This window comes from Vanessa tameamea, chromosome 3 (genome assembly GCF_037043105.1).
Source record: "Vanessa tameamea isolate UH-Manoa-2023 chromosome 3, ilVanTame1 primary haplotype, whole genome shotgun sequence".
Classification (NCBI taxonomy): domain Eukaryota; kingdom Metazoa; phylum Arthropoda; class Insecta; order Lepidoptera; family Nymphalidae; genus Vanessa; species Vanessa tameamea.
Genome location: NC_087311.1, coordinates 8397367 through 8425069, shown reverse-complemented (window position 1 = coordinate 8425069; position 27703 = coordinate 8397367). Strand labels below are relative to the sequence as shown.

At 31.1% G+C, this 27703-nt stretch overlaps 2 protein-coding genes across 3 annotated transcripts; one reads left to right on the top strand and one right to left on the bottom strand.

Moving 5' to 3' along the window:
- Nucleotides 1-13: 13 nt before the first annotated feature.
- Nucleotides 14-25627, bottom strand: LOC113397466 (gamma-tubulin complex component 2-like). 2 transcript variants are annotated; one of them, XM_026635838.2, is made up of 16 exons: nucleotides 25496-25627; nucleotides 25250-25417; nucleotides 25010-25154; nucleotides 24563-24749; nucleotides 24119-24414; nucleotides 23465-23593; nucleotides 22804-22977; nucleotides 22473-22650; nucleotides 22068-22356; nucleotides 21525-21640; nucleotides 21068-21239; nucleotides 19955-20123; nucleotides 4477-4620; nucleotides 3546-3623; nucleotides 1405-1568; nucleotides 14-361 (listed from the first exon to the last, which is right to left on the bottom strand). In XM_026635838.2, exons 1-16 carry the CDS (start codon nucleotides 25564-25566, stop codon nucleotides 277-279), a joined length of 2565 nt encoding a protein of 854 aa, XP_026491623.2. In that variant the 5' UTR covers nucleotides 25567-25627; the 3' UTR covers nucleotides 14-276. The 2 variants fall into 2 exon arrangements, with proteins under 2 accessions (XP_026491623.2, XP_026491624.2); XM_026635839.2 differs by lacking the exon at nucleotides 3546-3623.
- Nucleotides 6048-18687, top strand: LOC113397465 (transient receptor potential cation channel protein painless). Its single transcript, XM_026635836.2, has 2 exons — nucleotides 6048-6282; nucleotides 15622-18687. Exon 2 carries the CDS (start codon nucleotides 15642-15644, stop codon nucleotides 18495-18497), a length of 2856 nt encoding a protein of 951 aa, XP_026491621.2. The 5' UTR covers nucleotides 6048-6282; nucleotides 15622-15641; the 3' UTR covers nucleotides 18498-18687.
- Nucleotides 25628-27703: the final 2076 nt, after the last annotated feature.

Here is a 27703-nt window from a genome sequence, read left to right as displayed (position 1 = left end):
TTAAAGCAAAATGTTTATTTTAATAATTAGGAAACGCATTGCAATATTATTTGGATTGACACTAATAGATATTTAAAAAAAGAATATTCGAACTACGTTTAACGTCTTAATAATACGTTAAAATAATATGGCAAAATTAATTTTGTTACATGCAATAGCTAAAATATCTTCGAACATATATTTTGATTGGTGTTTTTGTTATTGTTTAAGTCTTGGTACAAAATCGTTAACATCGTGTTACAAGAGTTAGACCGCGGTGACACGCGGCACTGACCGCTAGGACTTTTTGTCCGCTTCGAGCAATTTGTCATCAGAGCAAAACTTCTCCAATTGTTTCACGTAGTATGTATTGAAGTTTAATCTGAAAACATTTTTTCATTACAAAAACTATTTAAACATATTTAAAATTGGAAAAAGTGGTTTATCCATTATCTTTGCGGCGATACCTATCAGCAAGAAAAGTAAAGCCGATCATAATTGGCTATCGCTGGTCTCGGTGCTGCCTGGAAGTGCCAAGGCGTGAGGTAGAAATAATTATTAATTCTACTGGTGGTTAAAATTTTACTACATTAGGCTTAAATATTTTATGGAAAAAACTACCAATACGATGTTGTATTCGTGTTAATTTTTTATTATATAAATATTTTTGTTATTTTTTTATTGGAATATTAAAATATATTGTTTCCAAAAGGTTCAAATGGTACCTATTTGAGAAGAGAACTACGAACTTAAGAAAGAGCACCGAGCCCTGTTTATATGTCACAATTGAATATGAATAACTCAATTATTATATTGCAGTTCATATGGCTCTTGACATCAGGCAATATAGATATACATTGAACCCGTCGAATAGAAGAAAAACCTGGAGCTGGTTCAATCCTACACACGAACCACTGAGTTTTTCACATACGCGTATGCACCTACCAATCTGCGTTGGCGCGGATACTGGTGTAATCTCAAATCTGCTTCTTAGACGTGAGGCAGTTACCCAGCACAGTGGTTCATTAATATCACTTAAATGTTATATATGATTATAGCTTTAACTTATGCTTCAACTTACTCTTCTATTGTTTCGAGTATAATTTTTCAATATCTCACAAAATTCAATCTTTGTAAGATATATTACATTTGTTTTTCCATATTAAGTTTTTTTTAATTTACATAGTTTTTTTTAAATGAAATATAAAATAAACTAGCCAAGTAAACCAAAACGTGAACTAAACTTAAGCAACTCTAGTTACAAAATTTTGCCACCAGTTGGTGTCGTAGTTGACAGAAACACATCTTGTAACTATCTCGTACGTCATATTTATTCCGTAACTTTATTTATACGACAACAGATGGCGCTGGCGGCAGGCGTAAATAATACAAGAATAACGAAATAACTTAATATTCCTAACATACCTTGCGGAAATATTGAGTAGTTTATTGGTGTTGTTGTCTCGAGCCATCCTTTCAATGTAGGCGAGCACTGAAAGCAACGCTGCGGTGAATCTCAACCCGTAGCGAGATACTGAACGCGAGAAAGAATCCGCTGAGCCGCCAGTGGTAGTACCACAGTTCGCACCCTGCATTTTAATATACAATCATTATTAAACTATTATATATTAAGTTAATTCTATTCAGGATTTTTTTTTAAATCTGATAAAATTAAATACAGTATACATCAATTAAATCACTAATAACAAACTTTACAGGTAGCTAGCAAATACTTGCATGTATAAATGTTTTTGATAAATTAATTACATATTTAATTACATTACGTCAATTTCTAGGGTCCTCCTTTCATGAGTAGGTAATGATAATTACATATTACAAAAACGAATGAAACAAAATTATATTTTGCTTTTATTCAATTGACGTGAATGACGTGTGATGATTTGTTCTGTTAAAAACAAATATATAACTGTTACAATTTATTAGATGTATGATATGTTTTGCTGTAAAAAAACATATATTTTATATCATTATAAAATATTATTAAAATACAAAAATCACTATAGCACAATATCTCCTAAAAACAATATATCCTCTAATAATAATTTAATACATAAAATTAAAATGTTAAAGGTAAATGTTTTAATATATTTATTTTTTATCATATATATTAATTCCTCGTCATGTAAACAGATCACAATTTATTGTGCTGTTTTCAAAAATACTTTAAGTATTTTATATGTTTCTATGTATATATTATCCTTATTTACTTATTTCTTATATGTCTATGTTCGGCGAAACCGTAGTAAATAAAACAAATTAATGATATTCCATATGATGTCATTTGTTATTCACACGAAAATTATCGAACTATTCCACAGGAATAAAAACAAGACTTCTAAATAAATATAATAATTAATATTAGAATATTATTAATTTTGTTTTTTTTTTCATAATAACACTTAATGTATCTTAAAAACCAGTCCTGTTTAGATTTCACCAAGAAGGATTTCTTAACTAAACTATATAGACAATCATAATACTCGTCATACATAAATAAATTTCAAAAAGATCTATATCAATAATAATTCTGTGTAATATAATTGTGGCCAATGGCATTTGCGAAAATTAATATTGAATGATACATAAAACTTTTCAAAATCATTCAAAAACAAAATCCTAACGCTTATATTTAAGAGCTAAGAAGCAAAGTCAGATAAAGTAAAATGGACTCACCGTGAAAGTCTAAAACAGAAAAGTCATGAAAAATAAGAGTAAATCCGTCATGATTCCGATATAACACAAATACTACATGGAAGCATTATATACGATTATATTAAGTTAATATTGTCATTACTGAGTGATAATCATTTATATGTGAACATGGCCTATGGCTATGGTTTAATGATTGCGAATATACGATATCTATATAGAGATATTAAGGCTGAAATCCAAAAAAAATTAATTGTTCTTTTCAAAATTTTAATTCAATCGTGAACTACGAACAAAGGGAATTTTTTAGACAAAGAATGTAAAATTTCTTATTTTTGAAATATAATTTTCCTGTCAATTCCTTCGTGGTCTTTATTTTTCGAGATGGGTTCACATCACCATGTATGTACAGAGTAAAATATATCCAATCATTTTGCAGGTTCTTAAAAAAATATTCAGTTGGTTTAAAGAAATGGGAATTTGAGGTCTCAGAGACCTGAACAACACGTGAAGTATAAAATCTTGGAGAAATTTCTTTTAAATATAAATATTGGACAACATCACATACATTACTCTGATTCCAATTTAAGAAGTTAAAGCACTTGTGTTATGGAAATCAGAAGTAACGACGGTACCACAAACACCCAGATCCAAGACAACATAGAAAACTAATGAACTTTTTCTATATCGACTCGGCCGGGAATCGAACCCAGGACCTCGGCGTGGCGTACCCATGAAAACCGGTGTACACACTACACGACCACGGATGTCGTCACATGTATTTTTTTATTTTAGACAGGCTCATGTTCACAGATATGATGTTATAGGTACGGTTATACATCAGTGATCTACATACATGATTAGTGCGCATGTGATGTCTAATATTTGTGGTGTACCTCACTATAGTCAATATTGTCATACGTTGATCCAAGCATACTGTTAAGCTCTGCGTCCACGAAGTACTTGTGCATCTCCTTTTGCCAATTAACGTGTTTTGTTTGCGTTAAACAATACAAAATAAAATTAATTATTAAATAATATAAATCATATATAAGCAAGGGATAGAATTACAAATAAAATATTATAATATTTATTATAATTACCTGAGTAAATGCATCAGATATTTCTAAATACGCGTATATGCTTCTATATAAAAGCGTGGTTTGTCTTAAATAAGATCGCACGCTATTTTCTAAGGTAAATTAGGTAAGGTATGGTAAGTAGGATACTAAGGTAAGGCTTTTGGTGGACAAACATCAATAGTGCTAATTATGTTGTACGCAATATATCAAATATAGAGTATAATATAATTATTTCATATCTTTCTCATACGTGAGATTAAAAGAGGATACCGAGACGTTTAGCTCTGGTATACAACAATCCATACTAATATTATAAATGCGAAAGGAACTCTGTTTATGTGTCTTTAGCTCTTTAACGACCAAGCCACTCAACTGAATTTTATGAAATTCGGTATTATGAAAGCTTGAGTATTTTTTTCTAAAACTCGAGCGAAGTCACAGGCGACAACTGGTAATCTATAGTTTAGAGATTGTGTACGAAAAAATCGGCACCATTAAATATTTATCCCCAACCTTACTTAAATTATTTTGAGACACAATAAAATACTACTATTTTCTGCATCTATATTATGTAAATCGCATTTTTATATACTTAACGCTTAAAACACATTTTCTTTGTTATTCATAAAATCTATAAAACATTATTAATTTATTAAAAACTTAAATGCATCAGTGTTTCTATTTCTAATTATAAACATATATAACGGCGGATTATCACAAGCATTATTTACTGAAAACTTCGTACCTGCATGAAAGTACAAAACTGCACGCACACAAGGCACAGCGTGGTGACAGCTTTGAGCAGCTGCGGACTTGTCAGCATACAGTCCCCGAGACAGGACTCGAGGAAGTCGTTATGCCGCTCCAGTACCTCGTCTACATTGTTCACCTGTAACATAAAAAATTAAATCTAATCTAAATAATGTTATATAATTACATCGGAGTCGAGTATACTATAGTCTCTACACAGTCTCTATACGCTCATCTAAACAATTGCCCTTGAAAATAATCAAAAATAATATTTGTATTTCAAGTACAGTTTTTATTTAGGTTTTGATCTTGTGAACAAAAATATTTTAGTAACTTTGTCATGATATTCTTTCGGTGGCTTCGTGCAAGCCCGTATGTGTAAGTGTATTACTTATCATATATTCTACCACCAAACAGGAATACATAGGTTTTGTTTGTGTTTCGGTTTAAATGGTAAATGAGCCAGAGTAACTACAGGCACAAGGGTCATAACGTCTTTATTCCCAAGGTTCGTGGCGCATTGGCGATGTAAGGAATCCTTAAAATTCATTATGCGCCGATGTCTATAGGCATTGGACTTTGATGCCTACTTACCATCAGGAGACCCATTTGCTAGTCCAGCTACCTTTGCCTAAAAACAGATATAAAGTGGTAATTCTAATTAAGCCCTATTTTTATTTAATGTTAAATTTTTTAAGTGATTACGCGTAACGATTTTATTTGTCAATTTTCAATAAAAGTGAAATTAAATGATAATAACTTATTTTTGATCATATAACGTTTTTTTTTATAAATTTATTATAATTGAAAATACTTTCCGTTTTTGTGATAATTATATTAGAAAAATTAAAAGTGTTTTTTAGCTATTAATCGCTGCACATGGTTTAACCACCTGTATTGTAGTAGCGTGGTGAAATAAGGTCCAATACTTCTCTTCAAAAAGAAGAGGTGGACGTTGCCCAGCAGCAGCATTTACAGACTATTACTGAGAATACTTATCATCAATCTATAACTTGTATTCACCGTTACAAACAAAAACATTTTAAAATTTTATATTTAAGTTTGGTTAATCTTTAAAGAATGAACAGATAACTAATGGTTTTTTGTACGATGCATTACTGACTTAGATTTAGTTTGAATTCTTACCAGCCAAAATTAAAGTATTATTTTGATAAAGAAAACATTATCCAACCCCTAATAGTTATCTTTGTGTAACAATCAGCATTATCTACATAAAAAAACTATGAGTAATGTAACCTTGTGACGTACAATGAGATGAAAAGAAACGCCTACATCGGTCTACAAGGCGCTCCGCCCACTGCAAAAACTTAAGGTGATGGAAAGGTTAAAAAAACTTCCATTGAGAAATATAAATCATTATCAGAGTTTGAATTACAAAAAAACTTTTCTTAGAAAAGCGTATAAAAAATGTATTTATATTACAGCATGACCCGAACAATGGGTACACTCGCTATACCTACATTCATTTAAACTTAACAAACGAATAAAACCATTAAGCTTCCATAACGAGGCATGGTCAATAGTTAGGTGATTCAATCGGTTTCGAATGCAGTACGATATGGTAGAGCAATATGAACGGTAATTGAGTTTGCCAGTAGCGCAGGATCAGCAAGTCTCGCCTCCCACTCGCCTGCGCGCGCGCACCGCCTCATTCTAACATCGAGCTCGAGTTGCACGGTTGCGCAGAAGCTATGTAAACCAATAGCAGACAAAGCCAGTGAATAAGTGCTTGTGACTGTGTAAATAATTCAGTGATATCATTAATACTTTCCTAATTCAGGTTGGTTTAAAATTCTTTACCTAATTCGTTTCGTTAAGCATTATATATCCCATAAGGGATGTTTGGTATTTATGTTGTGATTCAAGTTAATCGCAATTGCAATCGTGGACATGTTTTTTTTAAATCGAAGTCAAAATTTAATTTTGAATAACATACCATCCTTTACGTCAAAATTGTTCTTCAAAAATATTTTATATTTTAAATGAATACATGTATACATATATATAAATAAAAGCGTCAAAATCATTACAACTAAAACATCGTTTTAAAATTAAATAGCATTGTCAATAAAATATTATTACTACTCTTTAATTTATATCTGCACATTGTATGGACCCTAAATTAGCGTGTTTGCACTTTGCGTTGAGCGAATATATGCGTAAAAGTTTCACGATTTCGCAAGAAATATACGATTTAAAACAAAGTTTACCAAATTGGGCAACATAACAAACATATGTGGGTGTAAACATTGAACTGGGATATTAACATACGATGACTGAAGCCCTCGAACAAGGTCGACGAGACGAGGGTGACGTCATCATATTTATGATGATGCAGGACATACGGGTCGACGAGTAGATCTCGCGGGAAGTGTTATGGTAATTGATAAAGTGGGCTAACTTGTGCACACGATATACTATAATAAACATTCAACGACATTTCCGGCGTTAGTTAAACAAAAAAACGACGCGAAGTTGATATTTACGGATCTTATGTCCGAGAAGCTCAGTTATTAAACTGGTTAACTTTAGCCTAGGTATGCTGGCTGATTGACTTACAACGAAGGAATGTTGGGTTAGGTTCATTTAATATCTATAGTATTAAATAATACTACTTGTGGCTTTGTGGTGGAAAATATATTTTATAAAGAAAAGAGTTAAAAGACGCAATAAACTACATCTTCAGTTTTAGTCTAATTTGTATTTCAGACACAAGATTGTAGAAGCACTACTTGAAGGAATCTATTCTCTTAATATAACATACTTAATTATGTATGTATGTATAAATAATTATGAACATACGATTACTGAGTACATATATTAAGACTTCTTGGTTTGGTCTCCTCCCTAAAGGATTTTTATATGCACCGTATTATTTTAAGAATTATGCCATAAATTGTTTAAATTGTTACGCGATTGGGACAAATATCTTAATCTATTGCTAACAATTATTTCAGAAGTAGACCATTTATTATTTTCTTGACAATAATCATGCAGACAACATCAATCTTAAATATCATATAGGACAGGTCACAATACAAAAGTAATTCAATTAACTTGGTGAAAACAAATGACCTTTAGGACCTAAAGGTACTGGTAACATAGCGGTTCTGACAGGAGCGATTCGATTGCTTTTGAAAGTCATCAATCGATTCGTGCGATCATATTCGGACATACGATTTATGAAATAGGTTACTTGTTTCCCACGGCTTTCTTACGTGATCATCAAACCAGCATGTTTGTGCAGTTTGATTTGAAAATTATGTGTGTAACGCGATTAAGTATTCAGTGTGACGAATGAATGGTTTTACTTGTAGAGATTGATTTACAAACGCAACTTTAGCTTCCGTGGTTTTATATTGTTTTATAAACAGTATCAAACATTTGCATTTGTATGAATGTCGAGTTACAAATGCTCCACGGTACACAAGACACTGATGTGAAAGGAACTCGTTCGATTCTGAACCCTTGAGCTTTTACAACCCTTTATTATGTAATATGTTAGTAGTAGTTTATAACTTAGTTAAAAACAAATGGTAATTATCTGAATGCTGATTCCGCTAACTTAATTTCGTCTAAGTTAAGTTAAGACTTGTTTGATTTTATAAAGCCACGGTTTATGTTCGGTATAACATTAACGTTTTGATATTTTATAAATTATTTTACATTTGTTTTAAGTCTGTGGACAAACATTATTAGATATTTTTGCCTAACCGCGAATACCTGTCGCATTAATAACATTGATGGAACGATGACAACATTTCGCCCACATCGGCCAACAGACCAAATATGGAGCAGAGAATAATGCATAATACGCTCTCATTAGCTACTTGAATACAATATTAACTTCCGTAACAGCAACCAATAAACTGTTACCTATACAACCGAATTTGGTGACTGAGCTGTTATCACCTCACAGGTCACCAATTCCAATTGAAGGTTATTTCAAATGCCACTGTTGTATTTGGTTGTGTCAATTATAAACATATTATCGTTTGATCAAAAGTGAAGAGTTTCAAAAAATTTACGGCTAAAATCATAATAATTTCAAAGAAATATGAGTAATAACTTCTATTTCGGACAGAATAAAAAGAAAAAAATACTCATCATTGCTGGTCCGTAAAGCGATATTTCGAGCAAGTACAGAAACAATATAAAACTAAAACATACGAAGCGAGCAAATTCGTCGGGGGCCCGTCGTGCGTAACGACAGATGGAAAGTGTTTAGAGGCACTGGTATAAATGAACCAGTGATCTCTGTAAAAAACTGTTAAACAGAAAACGGGTGAATCCGCGTCTGTGCCGGTCCAGCGACTCAAAATAGAAATTCAAAACAGCACAGTTTCACTCGCACTTCAGGATATCGTTAAAGAGCCGTCATTTACTTGATTTTTATGAGCTATTAGGCACTTTTATACGGGTATCCGATCGATTCAATGTACTTGTATCGTATTTACTGACATCGAATTAAAAAGTTAACATTTACGTGTTACGCGAAGTAATTCGTTTGCGTAAATATTGAAATTTTCTAAACAGTTTGATATATTTTATAAGAATGTATATTCATTTGGACAAGATTAAAAAAATAGCATTGATATAGTAAGTAGGGTAACAGGTATAGCGGAACACATTACTTCGTACTTAAGCTAAACTTCCTACACAAAGTGTTAAAAACTCGATTATATATTTAGGGCCTACGAAATTAAGTACAATGTTGACCAAAAATGTCCGACTCACTCGTCGGAACGCGAGTCTAAATTGAAATATCGTGTGCGGAACGGAAGGCTTTTACTGTTTAGTTGGTCAAGTGCCGGATGTGTGGCAACCATAACTAATTCTCTAGAGATTTTTAAATATATATATATGTTGAAGAATAGAAAAGATCTACATTACCATACTATGGTATGTTATGACATACTGCACGAGATGTTATTTTTATGAGTATCCAAAAAACGTGACTAGAATAACGATATACATTTTTCATTTCAGCAAACAATAGTATACACAGCCCTCGTAATCTTATTGGAGTAAATAAATCGGTGCCCGCATGCTCGTCGGTTTAAACAGGCTATCGGTGGTATCGGTAGACTGTTGTACACACACTTGTAACTACCTAAATCGTACTTAAACAAGTTCAAATAATGCTATTAATTTATGTTACACGTACAAAAGTATAGAAGTTCCTTTAGTCCTGTCAAAGTTGATTTTAGGTACTTGTGAAAGTCTACTTATTCTGACTTTCAGTACGGTCGTACACCGAGTCAATGAATGCAAAGTAAATAATATTTTTATCTTCTTTACAGAAGGGTACAAGAATGACATTATTTTTGTCAATAACTACGTAGGTACAAATTACTACCTATATTATTTTGATGAGATATTTAATTAAAATTGATCGATTGATCTTTGTTCTTTTGACTGTAACAAATAGTAAGACGCACTTAATGATCTTGGACCAATAAAGATGAAAAATAGGAATATAATATTAGAAAATAGTAAAATTGCCTACGTCAAAATCTCATTGTCTCTGATTAAATTTTATTATTAACTTTAACTTAGGTAAGACTCACCGATCACTTCACGAAAGGTCGCGAGCTTTACTTTAAAGTTCGCGACATTTCGTTATGTTTGCACATAGTAATTGGAGACATTCCATTAATATTCAATGGAAGAGCAGTCGGTTAGCATTACTATTATTAACATCAAAGGCTGTTCATAGAGTACAGCACAGTTATAATGATATTTCACCTAAATTACCTAAAACCAGTACGGTTTGCATTAATTACAAACCCGTTATGTTTATGAGATTTATATCTGTGATGTAAAGATTATTTATTTTTATGATGTAATTAATTTGAAATATTTTTAACTAACGTATGCGATATCTGTATCCTAAACATAAATAACGAGATGCCATCAAAACAACTTAACATATAAAAACATCAATAAGCAAATGTTATACGATACATTCCAAGCACATTCAGTACATTTGCTACGGTTCTGAAAATATTACAAACGTCCCGGCTTTACACGGGTAAAATAAGGGTTTATTTACAACTTTTGGATTGAAGAAAAAAAATATAGAAAAACAAATGTTTATTTTTCTGCTAGTTGAAATACCCTCACTTTATTGATGAAAACCGGATTAAAATCCGTCGCGTAGTTTAAAAGATCTAAGCGTACAGACAGCGGAAAGTTACTTTGTATCCTATTATTATAATGTGCGGTTTATATTGATTTATATTTGGAATTAAAATTACGAATTCGGCAGAAAACATACAATATAAAGATACATTTTAATACCTAATGTACATATTATTTCTTTAAGTGAGATTATGTATTCACGCCGTCTTGTCGTTGAGATAAAAATTGAGTTGTTAATTTGATATTTTACTTTCTCTACCTAATTCATAAACTGCAAACTAAATAACGAAAATATAACTTACATATAACAATATGCACGTTTTTAGTAAAAGTTAAAAAAATAGGAAACATAAAATAATTTACATTACATAATTAAGATTTCGGTATTATAGTAATAAAATATAGTGGTAATCATCATATGTGGGTCGCAAGAGTGTAGACAAAACAAGCTAAAACTTAATAGTATGTAACAGCAACGGAAGTCGATAATGATAATGTCCAGTCAATCATTATCATCAAACAACTCTGTAAAAGTGTTCTACAGACTTATTTAATAACACTAATGTTTCCCAAAAGAATATTGGCTATCGCGGCCAATCACAAACACACGTTAAGAAAACATTTATTTCAAAGGTGTGTCAATATTACAATCCGACCCAGTCAGGTCAGGGGTAGAAATAAAGGCTATACAATATTTTCGAGTAACTTCTTAATACTGAAATCAAAACTGTTATTGAAAATTTCTTTACGGATAAAAATCTAATGACTTTCATTGAATTTAAATTTTATGGGATTTGAATCGAGACTTGGTACATATGGTTTAGATCTCCAGTACAGAATATTAAAAACCTCCTACAGGCTATAATACAAAGATATTAAATACGTTATTTCATTACAAATTATGAGGAGATTATAATAACGGAACAGTATCCATTAAAAATAACGTAATAACATTTAAGAATTCATAAAATGCAAAACATATAGCGAGCTAACATAGCAACGTAGGTTCGAAAACACAATACGTGAGTCGTCATATATTGAAAATAAACAATAGTTCAAAAGCAAAATAGATAACCACCGCTAATACAGGAATCCGTGTTCCCATGAATCAAATATGTTTATATTTTAAATAAACAAGCCGCAAACAGAGGCGATAGGATTTGCTGACAGATAAACGGTACAATTGTAAGAGTGTTCATGATATAACATTCAAATATGAAATCTAAGACACAAAAAATAGCTGAAAACCACTTTATTGTTTAGAAATCTAAATATAGTTTATATGTAATGTTAAACGTTTACAATTTAAAAACCAAAATAAACGGTAAAAATACTTACATATATTATAAAGTAAATTGCTAGCACTTAAATTGAGCATTGACGATATCAGTAATATGTTCATACATTAGTAATTTATGGGAGGAATTAATATTTATGTATTTTATCCACGGGCGTCATGACTTTTAAAGAGAGATAGATAAGACATCAATACGCAGCTTCCTTGGAGTTTAGACCTTGACATGAATAAAGGTTCATATGAAAATAAGCCCTTTGTCTGTAGAGCCTGAATATTTATTGTGCAAAATTTCCATGGACTTTTGGCCTTTGAAGATACTATTTGAAGTATATTAATGAATGAAATAAGTTAAAAATCCTTTACACTGAACTATGTAATTTAAAAAAAGGCTTGACTAATGTGCCCAAGTATTTTTAGAGATGTGTACAAATTTAAGATGGAAAAAAAGCCGTAAGACACGCCTCCGGACATCTTGAAATAGCCATTATCATTATTGGTCTAAATGTCAAGGGTCGCTTAGGGTAATTGTACTTATGTTGTCATTTAAAATTATAGTCACCGAATAACATTTCAATCAATTCTTTGCCCTCTTTATTCACGTTATATTACATTTTAATTTTAAAAGTGTCTCTCTGAAGAACTCATGTGCATATAATTGTGAAATAATTGTGTCAAAATATTGCGTGTATTTATGAACGCTGTTCATAGACTTTCTTTCTTCTCGCATATTTTGAGTACTTATTATGCCATTGATGCGGTTTTATTAAATGGGAGTGAGATTTATTAGTAGTATTCATGTTAAAAAATGCTTACCGGTTATGAATACTATCTTCGAAATCATTGAAATTAATAATTTGTCAGACGAGACGAGATGAGTCGAGAAAATTTGTAGATAATGATGTAAACAAATTTTAATAGACATAAAAAACATTACAAGTCAACCTATTTCATAAAGTAGGATTAAGAATAAAAAGTAAAGATTCCTACATCGAAAAAATGTTAATGTTGCTAAAGTATTTACGATTCGAAACAGTCGGTATCGTCGGACAATGGGATCATCGGACATCTGAAAGCGGACACAAGTACATTGTTGTTCTCGTAAACATGTGCAGTATCTCATGCTTCACCGTTCCATTGACCGATCAGAGAATTTACGTAATTCGTAATAATAATTTGCCACTATGAATAACTAAAAACAAATACAGATAGATTGCTTTCATTTAAGCATAGCTATATGGGCTTAAATCCTTATTCAGATATAAGTTTAGGTATACATTCAAAATTGGAATAGTGTACCTAAACTATTCCAATTAAAGAAAAAGTAAAAATAATCAAACCTAGGATTTACATATTTCATGTGTTTTGTTAACAGCTCTGCACTACAGTTCAACAATTCTTGAACTATTTAATTAATATACCTTTATTTAATACAATACTATCCTACTAACTATAACCTACCCACATGACTTGTACTTCTAAAATACTTTAATTACTCTTACTTTGATTGGACCAATATTTATTGAGTCTGGTTTATTTTTTAAAAGATTATATCGAAAGTTAATTAAATTATTAACTTAGTATTATTGACGTTATTGTCCTAGTTCCTCATTGCATTGAGAGTATTTTATAGCGCTTGCTTATGCTACTTTAAACGTTATTTCCTATAATTTGAAAAAACTCGCGGATTACCGACTTCTCGAACTATGAAAGCGAAGGTATAAAAAGTGCACTATAATTCCCCCTGCGGTACCAAATTCTTGATTTGTTCCACCATCGGTATTTTCTATGATGACAATTTATATTTATATTCTAAACAACGCGCACATAATATGACTAGTGCTAATACGTTTGCTTTTGACTTTAGTTATTAAAAAGAGGAATCTGTTATTCTTTACAAAAACTAAAATACTTGGGCTTAATTACGTGTTAAAATATTTTACATAATTATGCCATAGTAACAGAATTCAAGGCGAGGTTTAGTCATGGTGTATTAACGAAACAGCATAAGGCAAATATTTCACCTACTAAACCCAGACTTAGCAAATAAAACTACCTCATACTAATATACCATTACGCGATACAACTTTAAGCTAAAATAATTCAAGTATTTACGTGTCATTTTATAATAAAGAATTGCAAATATTATTATGATAATATTTTTATATGATTACATTTTAATTTATATGTGATTACGCTCAAACAACAAACTTTCAATAAACAGCCACCTAAAACTGTATTTGTTATTCTGTCTGCAATATTATTTATTATTATTTAGTAATAGATTTAAAATATATATACATATATTTATCTCGCGCGAGATGAATAAGAGTCTATAGTTAATTCCAATCGAAGAACGAATTAAGATAAATAAACCATAGATTTACGTATTTCATTCGATTTGCCAGTCGATTGGTTAAATTGGGCACTACAGACAGTTCCTGATGAATATGTTAATATTTATAAAACAACACTATTCCACTAAAACACATCCACTTTAATTTTATATCCAATTTTCCGATGTCAGCTTCGTCGACGTTCGAAATGCAATTTTTTCGAAAATCCATTTTTAATATCAGACTATTCAAGCTCCACCAATAGTATCGCGTCAAATCAATGTCAAATATTGTTTATTCGGCTTATGTCTTATTGTGGTTGGAATAGACTATATATAAATCGATTATATCGTTACATCTATTGCCCGTAAAGTTCGCAATGGACAGGATTGTTTCCACGTCCGGCGACTTCAAAATATCGTCATATTCCGATTTATTAAGATGCGCTCCATTAATTGATAGAAACTGTATGAACATTCATTATATAGTTTTCGAGTTTATTGCAAATTGAATAATATAAAAAACAAACAGCGGTTTAAGTTACAATTTAATCAAATAAAAGATTTATTTTGGATAGGCTTGAAAGTAAGAAAAGGTTTGTGTTCACATTAAGTCACAAGTAACATAATGGTGAGTGCAAATGGGAGCAATTACTTGATACTAGTAAGCGGTCGGCGCGTGCTATACGAGAATAGCATTAATTTTATGGCATTGGGTGAAATTTTGAGTAATTGCACCTTCATTATACACGCCGGCCTATATCATAGGAGCTCATTAAAGAACATGATGAAATTGACCTTATTCGTTTTTTTTCGTTAATTAACGGCTTACTATACCGACTTTTGTATAAAGATTTTATTGCCATTTCATATTTTGATATAAAGTATCAAATAAATAATAAAAGTATCAAGACAATATAGTAGAACCCAAATAATATTACACATTATTCAGAATACAGTCTAGATGTTTCTATTTAGTTATCTAAGCTTTATTTTGTGAGTAAACTTTGAGCTTAAACCGGTATCTTGTTATTTCAAAGATTAACACGTAGCTAACGGCTCATTTACACCGATCATTTTACATTCACACGAATGTTTAAGCTGCCGTTTAACATTTTTAATCAAATTGACAACTACAATATACGTTTAATGTTAGAAATTTCAGTTACGTAAAAACGCTATTTACAAGGAGTAAATCCACATGATTGTGACCAATTGTTAATTGTAACTAATTGTTCAATTGCAGTAATTAGAGACTTCAATTTAATAATAATAGTATCTAAATGTTTTCTTTTATAAGAAAATTGGTTGACCTAAATAAGGGACGAAATCTTTTCACTTTACAGATGCCAGTGTGTTATAAGACATGACACGGGACAGCTACGAGATGAACGCCAACCGCCTGTCGCGAGGTGGTTCTCTCTTCGGAAGTGATCCTCAAGCGCAAATAAGAACAGCGCTTCGAAATAATGACTTCGCAACGTTTAAGAAGCTTGTTAGCTACGGAGCTGTGGATCTTGAACATGTTTATCAATATCCTGACTATAAAAACTGTCTTGAATTGGCCATATCAGAACCTAATAGAGTTGAATTTGTGAAACTATTGTTACAACATGAAGTTCAAGTTAACAAAATAAATGAAACACACGGAGCAGCTCCAATACATTTTGCTGTAGAAAATGGTAATGTTGAAGCGTTATCAATACTTTTAGAAGATGATAGAATAGATGTGAACATCAAATCTAAGGGAAATACTGCATTGCTTATGGCAATAAAAAAAATACAAGATTTAGATGACGACCGTGAACGTGAGTTAGATTTGTATGAAGAAATGATTGAAAAATTACTTAAAGCTGGTTGCAATGCTAATGCTCCCGATTTAAGAGGCGTTACACCTGTTTATTCGGCCGCCAAACAAGGCCTTGAGAGAGTTGTTACATATATTTTGGATTATTCTAAAGATACAATTGACTTGGATACTTATAAAGATATTAGAGGCCGAACATCCAGGTATTATTTGCAAGAAGCTTTTCCTCATCTTCTACCAAAATTTGATTCTATGTCTGAAAGTGAAGATGTTATAGATGTGGATAAATTATTCTATTATTTAAATAGACACGAAGAAGATAACTTTATCAGAGATTTCTCAAAACTTGTTAAAAAGAACGAACATCGATCTATGTTAGCTGCTAATAACGGTTCGAATACAATGTTACAATTAGCAGTCGATAAAGGCTTTGAAAAGGTTGTGTTATTATTACTTAATTCTGGAGCAGATCCAAATGCCACATGCCCAAGCAATACTAATCGACCGGTAGCTTTAGCTTGTCGTAATGGATATTCTAAAATACTCAAAATGTTTGTCGACAATGAGTCTACTTTGTTTGATACTGTCAATAGCGAATCTCTTATACAAATAACAGTAAAAGGTATGCGATCAGCTTTAAATAGTCCAAAAGTTGATTTCAACGGCTGTCTACATTTATTATTAACGCATCCTAAAATCAACATAAATATCAATCACCAAGACATGAAAGATAATACAGCTTTACATTATGCTGCAAGGAATGGGGACAGCGATACCGTGTTAGAATTACTTAGAAAGGGAGCTTGTGTCGGATTGCATAATAAGTTCAGTGAGCCACCTTTGGCTGATATAAATGCTAAAACTCTTGAGACATACTTAGACGAATGTATTACGACAAACAGCCAACGACCCAGCGATGATGATTACGAGATCCATATTAAATACAGTTTCCTTGTATATCCCAATAACTCTTTAGAGAATGAGTTATGTAAAGTACCATTAATGGATAACTCGAACAATAACAATAGCACACCGAAAGAATATGACGCTATATTAGCTCCTGAAACAGAAGCACTATTGTACATGACTAGAAATGAGGATTTACGTCCACTTCTTAAACATCCAGTAATTACTAGTTTTCTATATTTAAAATGGCAACGAATAAGCAGTCTGTTTTATGCAAACATAACGTTTTACTCACTTTTGTGGTTATGTTTAGTTCTATATATTATATTAGGATACCGAACCGAAAAACAACAGTTTAATTCATTCGAAGCTTTAAACGTCGTGACCCATGTCGGAGCTATTATTGGCTTAATTCTTTTGATTATAAGAGAATTATTTCAATTTTTGGTTTCTCCTACAAGATATTTACAAAGTATTGAAAATTGGATGGAAATTGCTTTAATTTTCGTAACAGCTTGGATTGTTTGTTATGATTCAGCGCAAGAATCCACAAAACAACAGTTGTCTGCAGTTGCTATTCTATTATCGTCAGCCGAGCTCGTTTTGCTCATTGGCCAATTCCCAACATTATCAACAAATATTGTAATGTTACGGACTGTTTCGTGGAATTTCTTCAAATTTTTACTTTGGTATTGCATTCTGATTATAGCATTCGCTCTGAGTTTTTACACATTGTTTCGAAAAGATCAAGAAGACGAGGAACAAATACCACCGAATCCTAACAAAAATGGCGAAGAAGAAGAAGAGGAAGACTTTTTTGAAGACCCTGGACGCTCGCTATTCAAAACTATTGTTATGTTGACAGGAGAATTCGACGCTGGATCTATAAAATTCAGTACATTCCCAGTGACAAGTCATGTCATTTTTATTGTATTTGTTTTTATGATACCTATAGTGCTATTCAATTTGCTCAATGGTTTAGCCGTTAGTGATACTCAAGAGATAAGAGCGAACGCTGAGTTGGTAGGACATGTATCTCGAGTAAGACTTATATCTTATTTCGAAAGTGTTCTTATTGGTAAGATATACACAAAACCTATGAAATGCTGGTCATGGCTACCATCTTATTTACAAGATCTGAATATCATTAAGCCACAAATGCTCTGTATAAAACCTTTTGCGAGAAGAATAAGTTTATTTCCTTTCTTTTTGCCGAAATATCGAATCGTTGTAAAACCTAATCAAGATAATAGAATAGAAATTCCTCATGCGGAACCACTTGGTAAATACGGAGATGATTATGAAGACATCGAAAGCGGAAAATGTTGTTTTGAACGATGCCAGGCTTATAGATTGGACAGAAAAATTGTTAAAAAGGCAAAGGTTGTTATAAATAAGAAGACCTATGTATCTGATTTCGATGACATAAAGAACAGGCTATCTCAATATGAAACAAAAATTGTAAGCCTTGAAAATACTTTAAAAAAGGTTTTACTAAAGTTAGAATAAACTTCATTTATTCCATTATGTTACTTTAAATGTACTAATTTAAGTTTGTTCTCCTCGAAGATTATTATTTATGTAAATCTTAGTTATTTTTGCTTTATATTTAAGATGCTGCCTATGAATTTTATATATCTATGATGTTTTAAGTTTTATAATATATTTAACGATACTCGAAATAAACCATATGAAAAATTTTCGTATTATTTTTTTTTGACATATTAAATGGTAAATATTATTCTTTAAAACGTGTCTAATTACTTTATTTTGAATGTAGGCAATTTAGCTGTAAAAATAATACCCATAGTAGTCATTTTTAATTCTGATATCAAACAAAAAACACTAACAAGGGAGTGAATATATTGACTTACTTATTATATATTGACTTTTATTTATATTCCTATACTTAAGATTCATAAATTCTCTAGAATTAATTAGATATTTATGCCCGGAGATAAAATTGTATATAGTCCATTATGAAGTAGTAGAATAGTAATATATTTATATCCTGAGTTCGGATACTATAATTATTATTATATCTAGAGATGCTAACAGGATAAGTCGTATTGCTTATAACTATTTGTAAGTATAACTCTCTCCGCCTGTATTTTTTATGTATATTCATATATCTTGTACTTTTTTTCCTGTAGATCTGTACGAATGATTCTTTTGTGTTTGGGTGAATCCCACCATAGTTTAGATTGGGCCCGGTAGGATTCAAGGTTTTTAGGTTATATAAATAAAATAAAAAAATATATTTCACTCATACCTACGCTTGGTGTGCCTTAACCGTTGTTCGCCTGATGTTGAACTGTATTATCTTTGCCTTTTTTATATAAAAAATACATTAAAAAATATATGCAACAAAAAACACTATGTAGCCAGCCTACGTAAGTAATAAAATTTAAAATATTTCATATTATTCAAAATAATATAAGTTTCATACAAACTAATAGACTAATAACCATTATAACTATACAATTATACTATAAGTCTCATACTAATAGTATGATTATATATATATAGTTAAAATGGTTTTTTGGATTGCATGATGGCGTCGTTCGAGCAACCGATGTCACTCACGACCATCTTAACGGAGACTAGCCAACTACAAGCGGCGTCCATGCTAGCAGGTGAAAGTGCAAACCTGTCTGCACAATCACAGGTAACATCTCTGTTCTCTTAATTTTGGGACGAATGGGAAGAATACAGGCGCAGGACCAACGCTTTTATGTGCTTTCCAAGGGGCGCCAGTATAAGCATTAGATAGCAACAAAACTTCGGGGTGTTACTGATAAATAATATTGAGAAGAACACCTCTCTAAACTGATTTGGCTATTTGAGACTAATCACTAAAGTAACGAAGCAGTCAAAGATTTCAGCACATTTATAATGATTTAAGCACTCTAGACATACAAATAATAGATTCAAATGTTAAGATATTTCTTTAGAGTTAAACTGACCTTATCGAGGCTCTGTATGAGCTGGCACCAGGAGGGCTCGATGACCTCGACGCACATGTAGTACTGCAGGTGCTGCACGCAGCTCAGCATGCGCTGGCGCAGCGCGAAGGCGTCCGCGTACAGCCGCGCCTCCGAGAAGCGCTTCACCACCTTGTTGTACAGCCACACCCTGGGCGCCACTCACGCATTACTCACTCCCTCATTCACTGATATCATTCGCTCGCCTTTGCACTAGGCGCAGTGTATCATAACACTGCATGAATAATTATTGACAACTTTTACGGCCTATTCTAATAGCTTGTTTTTCCGCCATAATAATACTGTTTGAGGGATTTGCATGCTTGATGATATTAATCTGCTCTTAAGGCATCTTGAGATATCATCATCACATCTATTCTCTTCTGTCGATACTATGTTCCACGGAATAAGCTGGATATATTTTTTAATTTATAGTTAAAAACTAGACGAGACGATTGAACAAGTGATAGAAAGAGTTACAGTGTAAGGTAGCACGGTCCGCCATAAACTTGCCACCATGAGAACCATTTATTCATTTATTGACCGTGTGAAAAACAATTACACTGGCTAAAATATTGCTCTTTGGCGGCAGAATAACTAGTATTTGGGTAGTACCAACATAGACATGCTTGCACAGAACACTAGTAGGAAAAACTTTGGATATCTATTTACTACTTACCACCAAAGAAACTACATACCAAAAAAGATTCTATAAATTCAACATCATTCTATTTTTATCCATTGACCATGTCGTACACTTAAGTGACTTATTTGTTATTCTAGATTGTCTTTAATTCTAATATTATAAGATTCATCAACTATATACATACAACTACATATATATGGGCAGAGCTTAAATATTAACCACTTTTAAATAATTATTGTAAGAAAAATGCTCACAAAACGACCTCTTTCGAATGCAATGGGAGTACGAAAACATCCAAATCAACAAACAACACTTGTACAAATATTTGTCACAATAAGGAATTTAACCCATGGCCATTAGCACAACAAGGAGTAACTACTATTCATAGACCGCAGTGCTCTAGGGCTGTCATTGATTCAGTAAGATTACATTGAGCTATGTAAACTGACCTGCAAAGCAATCTTTCCACATGTTTGCAATAGAAGAGGTGTCTGAATATCATCTGATAGCATGCTATGGCCTTGTGGTTCAATATAAGTGACACCGGCCACTTAACTTCCATTCCAAATGAAAAAGTTTCAATTCCAGTCAGTGGTATACAGTCCTTATTTTGTTTGTACTCTGGAAAACAATAACACACATAACATTACACAAGTATTTTTTTTAGTTTAATTCGTATACATATTACTTTAACATGAAATAAAATTAAACTGTTTAATAATGATAGTCATCTCAAAAAAGAAATTAATTATGATTTATACTTAATAATAATATTATGAAGTATAAACACCGACAGTTCATGTAGTGGTAAGAATAAATTACTAACTTTAACACTTTAACTTTATGGAATGAACCCAACATTTTCAAGTCCTTTAAAAAATGTTTTATTAATTATAAACTACTAACCTTTCTCCTCTTCCGTTTCAATTGACAATATTTTAAACATTTGGAACTGTAAGTCATAAGGAAGCAGTTCCACTCTCATGTCTTCATTATAAGGATCGTGACTTGCCGCAGACAGCCTGGAATATAAAAATATAAAAAAGATTACACATTTTAATTTGCTTATTAAAAGCTATATATTTATAATAAATAACATTATAATATTGTGACAAAAAGTAAGTTTATTGTAGATAAAAGAAAAAATAATCAATGCTTGATTATAATCTTTTTGATCTAAATAAATGAATTGTGAATGTTTATATAAATCATATGTAAAATCGGTTTTAAAAGCAGCAGGCTCTGGAAACAAATTGCTGCTGGCTCTCAAAATAATTGGTGATAAATAAACTACTGAGTATCTTTTTAATTTTTCACATTCACAATAATTATTCATGGGAATAATTATTGTGAATGAGAAATAATAATTAGCTAAATATGTGTATTCGTCTTATGAATTCTAAAAAAATAAGTTGGTATATAAAAAGAATTGGATTACTGTAAATTTACCTTAAACATAATCCCAAAAGTGACTCCAGTTTCGATGGTATGATATCATCAATTTTCTTCGATAGCTCTTGTTCTGTAGCATCCAAGAATTGTACTATAAAATCTCCTTGACTCATTAAGAAATAATTCTTAACAGATTTCAATCTACCCATCAAATCATATTCCTTCAATAACAATTCCAATAAGGACTTGCTCGCAAATGCATATGCTTTTTGTATTATAGCACCATAGTTTTGCTCTCTAAGGGAATATTTTATTTCCTCAGTGTTCGATTTTGTTATTGATTTACCTAGGAGATCAAAATAAGGTAAAAATGAAAGAAGTTGTTATTATTTACAAAATTACATAGAATTTGTTTGATGTAATTAAATAAAATTTTAATAAATAAATATGTTAAAACTGTACCACATTGACTAATGACATTTAAATATTTCCCAGTACGAAGTATTATGTCAGCAAATTTGTCCAGGAATTTTGGCACTCTGTCTCTTTGAACACTGTAGCGTTTCTCCCAGTAATCAGCTGAATAATCAACAGGTAACTCTTCTTTGTTTATCAATTCATTGTCTTCTATCATAAACTCCTAGAAAACAATATATATTAGTAATAATTTCTACATACTACATAATAAAGGCTGAATGAAAGAAAATTAAAAACATTCTTAAGATTTTTATAAAGAGGATTTGAATAGATAGTAATACATTTTTATTACTATGATTTTTAGCAGTTACCATACCTGGAAAGGATCGACAATAGTACCCTTGTGTATCCATTGATCTAAAATACTAAGATAAGGCCGACAAGAGCGCTCAGTTAGGAATAAAGATATTTCTTGTGCACGAGCATCTCCCATCAAAGTATTTGTTTTTTCATGAAGCACAGTTAACACTGCCCCCCCTCTGAGTTCACTCTGAAATTTCTAACTATGTACACATATAACCTTTATAGCATTACTTCTGACTTGATATTGCTTAACATATATTTTTCTTTTGTAAAATAAGTTATTATTTTTTTAAGATTAAATGTTGAAATTGTACTCTAATTGGTAATTAAAATATCATTTAAAAAGAAATAGTCACAAAGACATTCTAAACATTCATTTATTTTAAAAGATGTCTTACAATTTAAAGTACATTTTAAACTAAGCTTTTTAATTAATGTTGCTGCAGGTCAGTCAGAAGTTAACTAAGTACACACTATAAATTATGAAATATTGAGATACTAAATTGCTTGAGTAATTACATACATTTTCTTTAGTTCGAATGTAGTAATGTTTTTTAATTTAGTCAACAGTTATAAGTATGGGCACATACTTAAGTATTGAAAAATAACAGCAAATTTTTAATGAAAATATTTCAATAGTATTTATAAAAAAATTATTGAATCTCACTGATTACCTTTCCAATGCTGGTAACAATAGCTGCCAAAACCTGCATAGTGTGCATAGTAGGCAGTACAAAGTACCAAAGTTTCTGTAATGTTAAGTTTGTTGACAAATGTTCAGTCTCCAGTTGTGCTATCATTGTCTGAAACATTGATTTTTTTATAGCAATTTATGTTTTAATAGTACATTATGGTATATTAGCTACTAAACCCGGCATTATATGGGTTGAATAATGGTCTACATAATAATCATCGTCATAATTCAGCCAATTTATATAACAACTTAATTTATTATAATACACCTGAACCTTCCTCATAAAATCCATTAATGAAAAGTATTTTAATTGTTTTAACAAATTATGAAACAATTACAAAATTTGTGGAGATAAGTATTGTGATATATCTAATATAATAATCAAAAGACAGGCATTGTCTTGCTTAGTTACACTACAACTTACTTAGATACACTAAAATCTTTTATGAGAAGTACTACTGTTTTATCGGAATGTAGTAAGTACTTAGATACACTAAAATATTTTATGAAAAGTGCCACATCTTCAGCTGTATAAGTCTTATGTATATTGGTTTAGTAACATTTTTTATTTATCTATGCAAAAAATCTCCCCATTTATTAATATAGAATATCAAAATATATAATGACAACTTACATAATAATCCTTTAACAAAACTTCAATAGCAGCCACTAAAGCATGTAAAACTTGCCCAGACCACATATTACAGTGTTCTATAAATCTCCGCACTATGGAGTAGTTTGATGCTAATGGTAACATCTGCTGCACTATTTGTTTAAGAGCATCATCTAAGTCATCTGATATCATGAAGGTACGGGGATCATATGTGTCTTTTGCTGGTTTTGGAACAATAAAATTACCAGAGATACCAGAGAATACATACAAAAGCTCATCTATTATTATATTCTCTTGAGATGTGACAGGAATCCCAGCTACAATAATAATCAACAATTAGTCCCAATAATCAAACATTAAACCATTTTTCTTAAAGTTTAAGAAAGTTTTATATAATATTTTGTTTCTAATTACTTTCATAGAATACATTATTGTTAAAAGTATTACTTATTTCATTGTACTTACATAAAGATAATGTTATTGGTAGTGATTCTTTGGGAAAGTCCCAAGACATAGCAGGATGATCTTTTTGCCAATTTGGCAAATCAAGACTATTATACCAGTTTGGACGCAGCTTTGACTCCTTCTCTTCAAATGACTTCATGACTAATTTTTTACTTTCATCAACAGCTTTAAGTAATTTGTCCTTTATCTATAACATATTATCGCTGTATGTGAGTCTTCCAATTTTAAAATTAATGATTTATCAAATGAAAATTTATATAAAACTTTAATAAGGTAATGTATGCCAAGTTTTACAATTATACTGTGTATATGAAATGAAAATTTCTATAATAAATTATTTGTTGATAAAATTTTAATTTATTAACTAAACCTTACTATCTTGTTAGTTTGTTTTCAACAAAACTTTGGTTTAGCAGTTCTTATACAAACATTCTTAAAACATCTCACCTGTGGCACATCTTCTTTGGTGATCTGATGTTTGTTATCACCTAGGACAGGTTTTGGAGCTACTTTTGGCTTAGATATTCGAGATTTCTTTTCATCACAAACCAATTTATAAAATAGTAATACAAGATCCGACAAGTTATCAGTGCTGAGAAAAATACGTTGATTTTTTAAAATTGTTGATTCGACATAACTAATTTAATATTTATATTTTATAAATTATAACAAAATAATAGAACATACTTGCGATTTTTTAATTCCTCATACTTTTTTAAAAATACTTTTGCGTTACATGCCTTTAGAGCTAATCTTTGTGCGTATTCATTCACTTGTTTTGAAGAGAGATTACTGTTCCCATAATTGGGATCGTTTTGAATATAGTCTAATACCGTATCTGCTTCTAAATTACATCTGGAATTGAATTAATTGAGCGTGATAAACAAGCGTAATTACAATCAAATATCTTCAATTATGCTTTTTAAAAATTACCCCAAAGCGTCAAGAAGCTCCTTTATGGTGCTTTGCATCTTATCTTTAGGTATTATACAATTTTGAAACATTTATTATAAAAACTGAACACAAATATCTATACGCTTCATTTATATATTTTTTGACAGTTCAGATGGCATTATTGACAGTTATCATAACAATTTCAAAGAAACTTATACGTTTCAATATACGCAATTATAGTACGATAGCATTTGCTTCGTTTTATATTATTTTACTAGCCTTTTGACATAATATAGGTATAGTTTATTGAAAAAAAAATAAAATATAATATAAAATTTATTTAGTAAATGGTCGATTATATAAAATAGTCTTCATACATAACACTAGATGGCGTTAAACTGTTCAACTAAAAACTTACTCGTTCTTTGCATGAAATTTGAATTGAAATATTATCAAAGTTTAATAGAATATACTAAATAATAATTATTATATAATATATACTATTATATAGAAATTATATAAGTATTGTGTTATTTGCTTGAGTTAGACTTCAGGTAATTTAAAAAAACATTAATAATTTATAATTAATATTATAACTACAAGATTACATAGTATTTGTAGATATATTGTTATGTAGAACTAATATAATAATATCAGCATGAAGGTGTTTAAATTATTATATAATCTAATTTCACTTGCTTGAGAGTCTACATTCCGAACCGGTGGTAAATCTTGGATGTAGATTTTATCCTGAAAATGACCATTCAAGACTGTTTGTTACATGTTTACTTGGTAGCAAGGCTTTGTGCAAGCCCATCTGGGTAGCCACCACCCACTCATCAGATATTCTACTGCCAAACAACAGTGCTCAATATTGTTGTGTTCCGGTTTGAAGGGTGAGTGAGCCTGTGTAACTACAGGCACAGGGGGCTTACAGCGCCATTGTCTATGGCGGTGGTGACTACTTACCAGGTGGCTTATCACGTGGCCCATTTGTTCGTCGATAAAGGATATTTGTCGTTAGGCAGTAGGTAACTACTCTCAACGTCCGTTACACGTCCTCCGTGTATTTCATGTGTTTGTTTTATAAGTTTAGCAATAACTAAATTCATTCCATCTAACTTAATGAATACTAACTGCTTAAAATACTAGTTAAATTACTTTATTTACACAATAAAAGTAAATATGATGATTCCATAATTCAGAATTTGTGTATCTACTATCTATGTTCAATTTGATTGGTACCATTTCCTTTATAGGTTTTCCACAAACACTACCAATAACGTCCCATGTGGCCTTTGATACGTTAATCGTGGTAATAATTTTCCAGTGTTTACTAGCCTCGTTGGTTTAGTGGGCCGTATCCCAGATGGGACCACTAACATTTACTAGGTTTTCCGTTAAGAAAGAAAACTGTCTTAAAGTCGATACACTCCCGAAAATACTTAAAGCATTTAGGAAGAAGGGAGACCATCTGCACAGAACGCCCATATTATAGTGCAAAAGAGTGTGCGCTAACAAGAATGCACTGACCATGACCGAAAAGAGTTCAAGACAGGAACAATGGCTTTACTTGCTTTCCGAAGTAAACGAAGAGTCTACATACTTTCAACGACTACCCCACTGGGCTACTAGAATATTTTGATCGACAAATGCTTTAACTTATTATTAACCTGACTCGAAATTTTGATAAAAAGAATTGCACTCGCCTGTTTTAAAAAAAAAATAACAAAATTATCCAAATTTTTCGATATTTAAATTTCCAGCAAAAGATAGTATGTTTACAAATAAATATTCATGATATTCAATTTTATTTTATAAAGATTAAATTTACAAAATGTAAATACAAGTAAAATTGAACTTTCTCTGAAATTGATTTTACATCAGTTATAATACTTATTTTTCTCAGAAATTTTCAAACTGAACAAAGTTTAATAATTTATAGTTACAAAAATAGAGTTAAATTCGAAAATATTTCAGTATTTTTATATCTTTCACCAGAAGTTATTGACGACAGAACACGTTAATTAAAATGAAATATAAAAAAGATGACTGCACAACTGGCAAATACAAACTCGGGCTGGACTGCACAAATAAAAAACTTCCTATTCGTGTTCCTTTACCCTGTAATTTTTTTTTCACTTTCGGTATTTAAAGAAATAAAAGCTGTAAATAAATGTGATTCTATCAGCAGCTATCATTACTTAGTATAAAACAAAGTCACCGCTGTCTGCCCTTATGTACATA

Excerpts from the sequence above, each read along its gene's own strand:
- LOC113397465 (XM_026635836.2), top strand. The coding sequence starts at position 15,642 with ATGACACGGGACAGCTACGAGATGAACGCCAACCGCCTGTCGCGAGGT.
- LOC113397466 (XM_026635838.2), bottom strand. The coding sequence starts at position 25,566 with ATGTTTCAAAATTGTATAATACCTAAAGATAAGATGCAAAGCACCATA. Across the intron at positions 23,594-24,118 it reads TTTTGTTAAAGGATTATTAT|ACAATGATAGCACAACTGGA; the intron begins GTAAGTTGTCAT and ends TCAATGTTTCAG. Across the intron at positions 4,621-19,954 it reads TCATACAGAGCCTCGATAAG|GTGAACAATGTAGACGAGGT; the intron begins GTCAGTTTAACT and ends TTTATGTTACAG.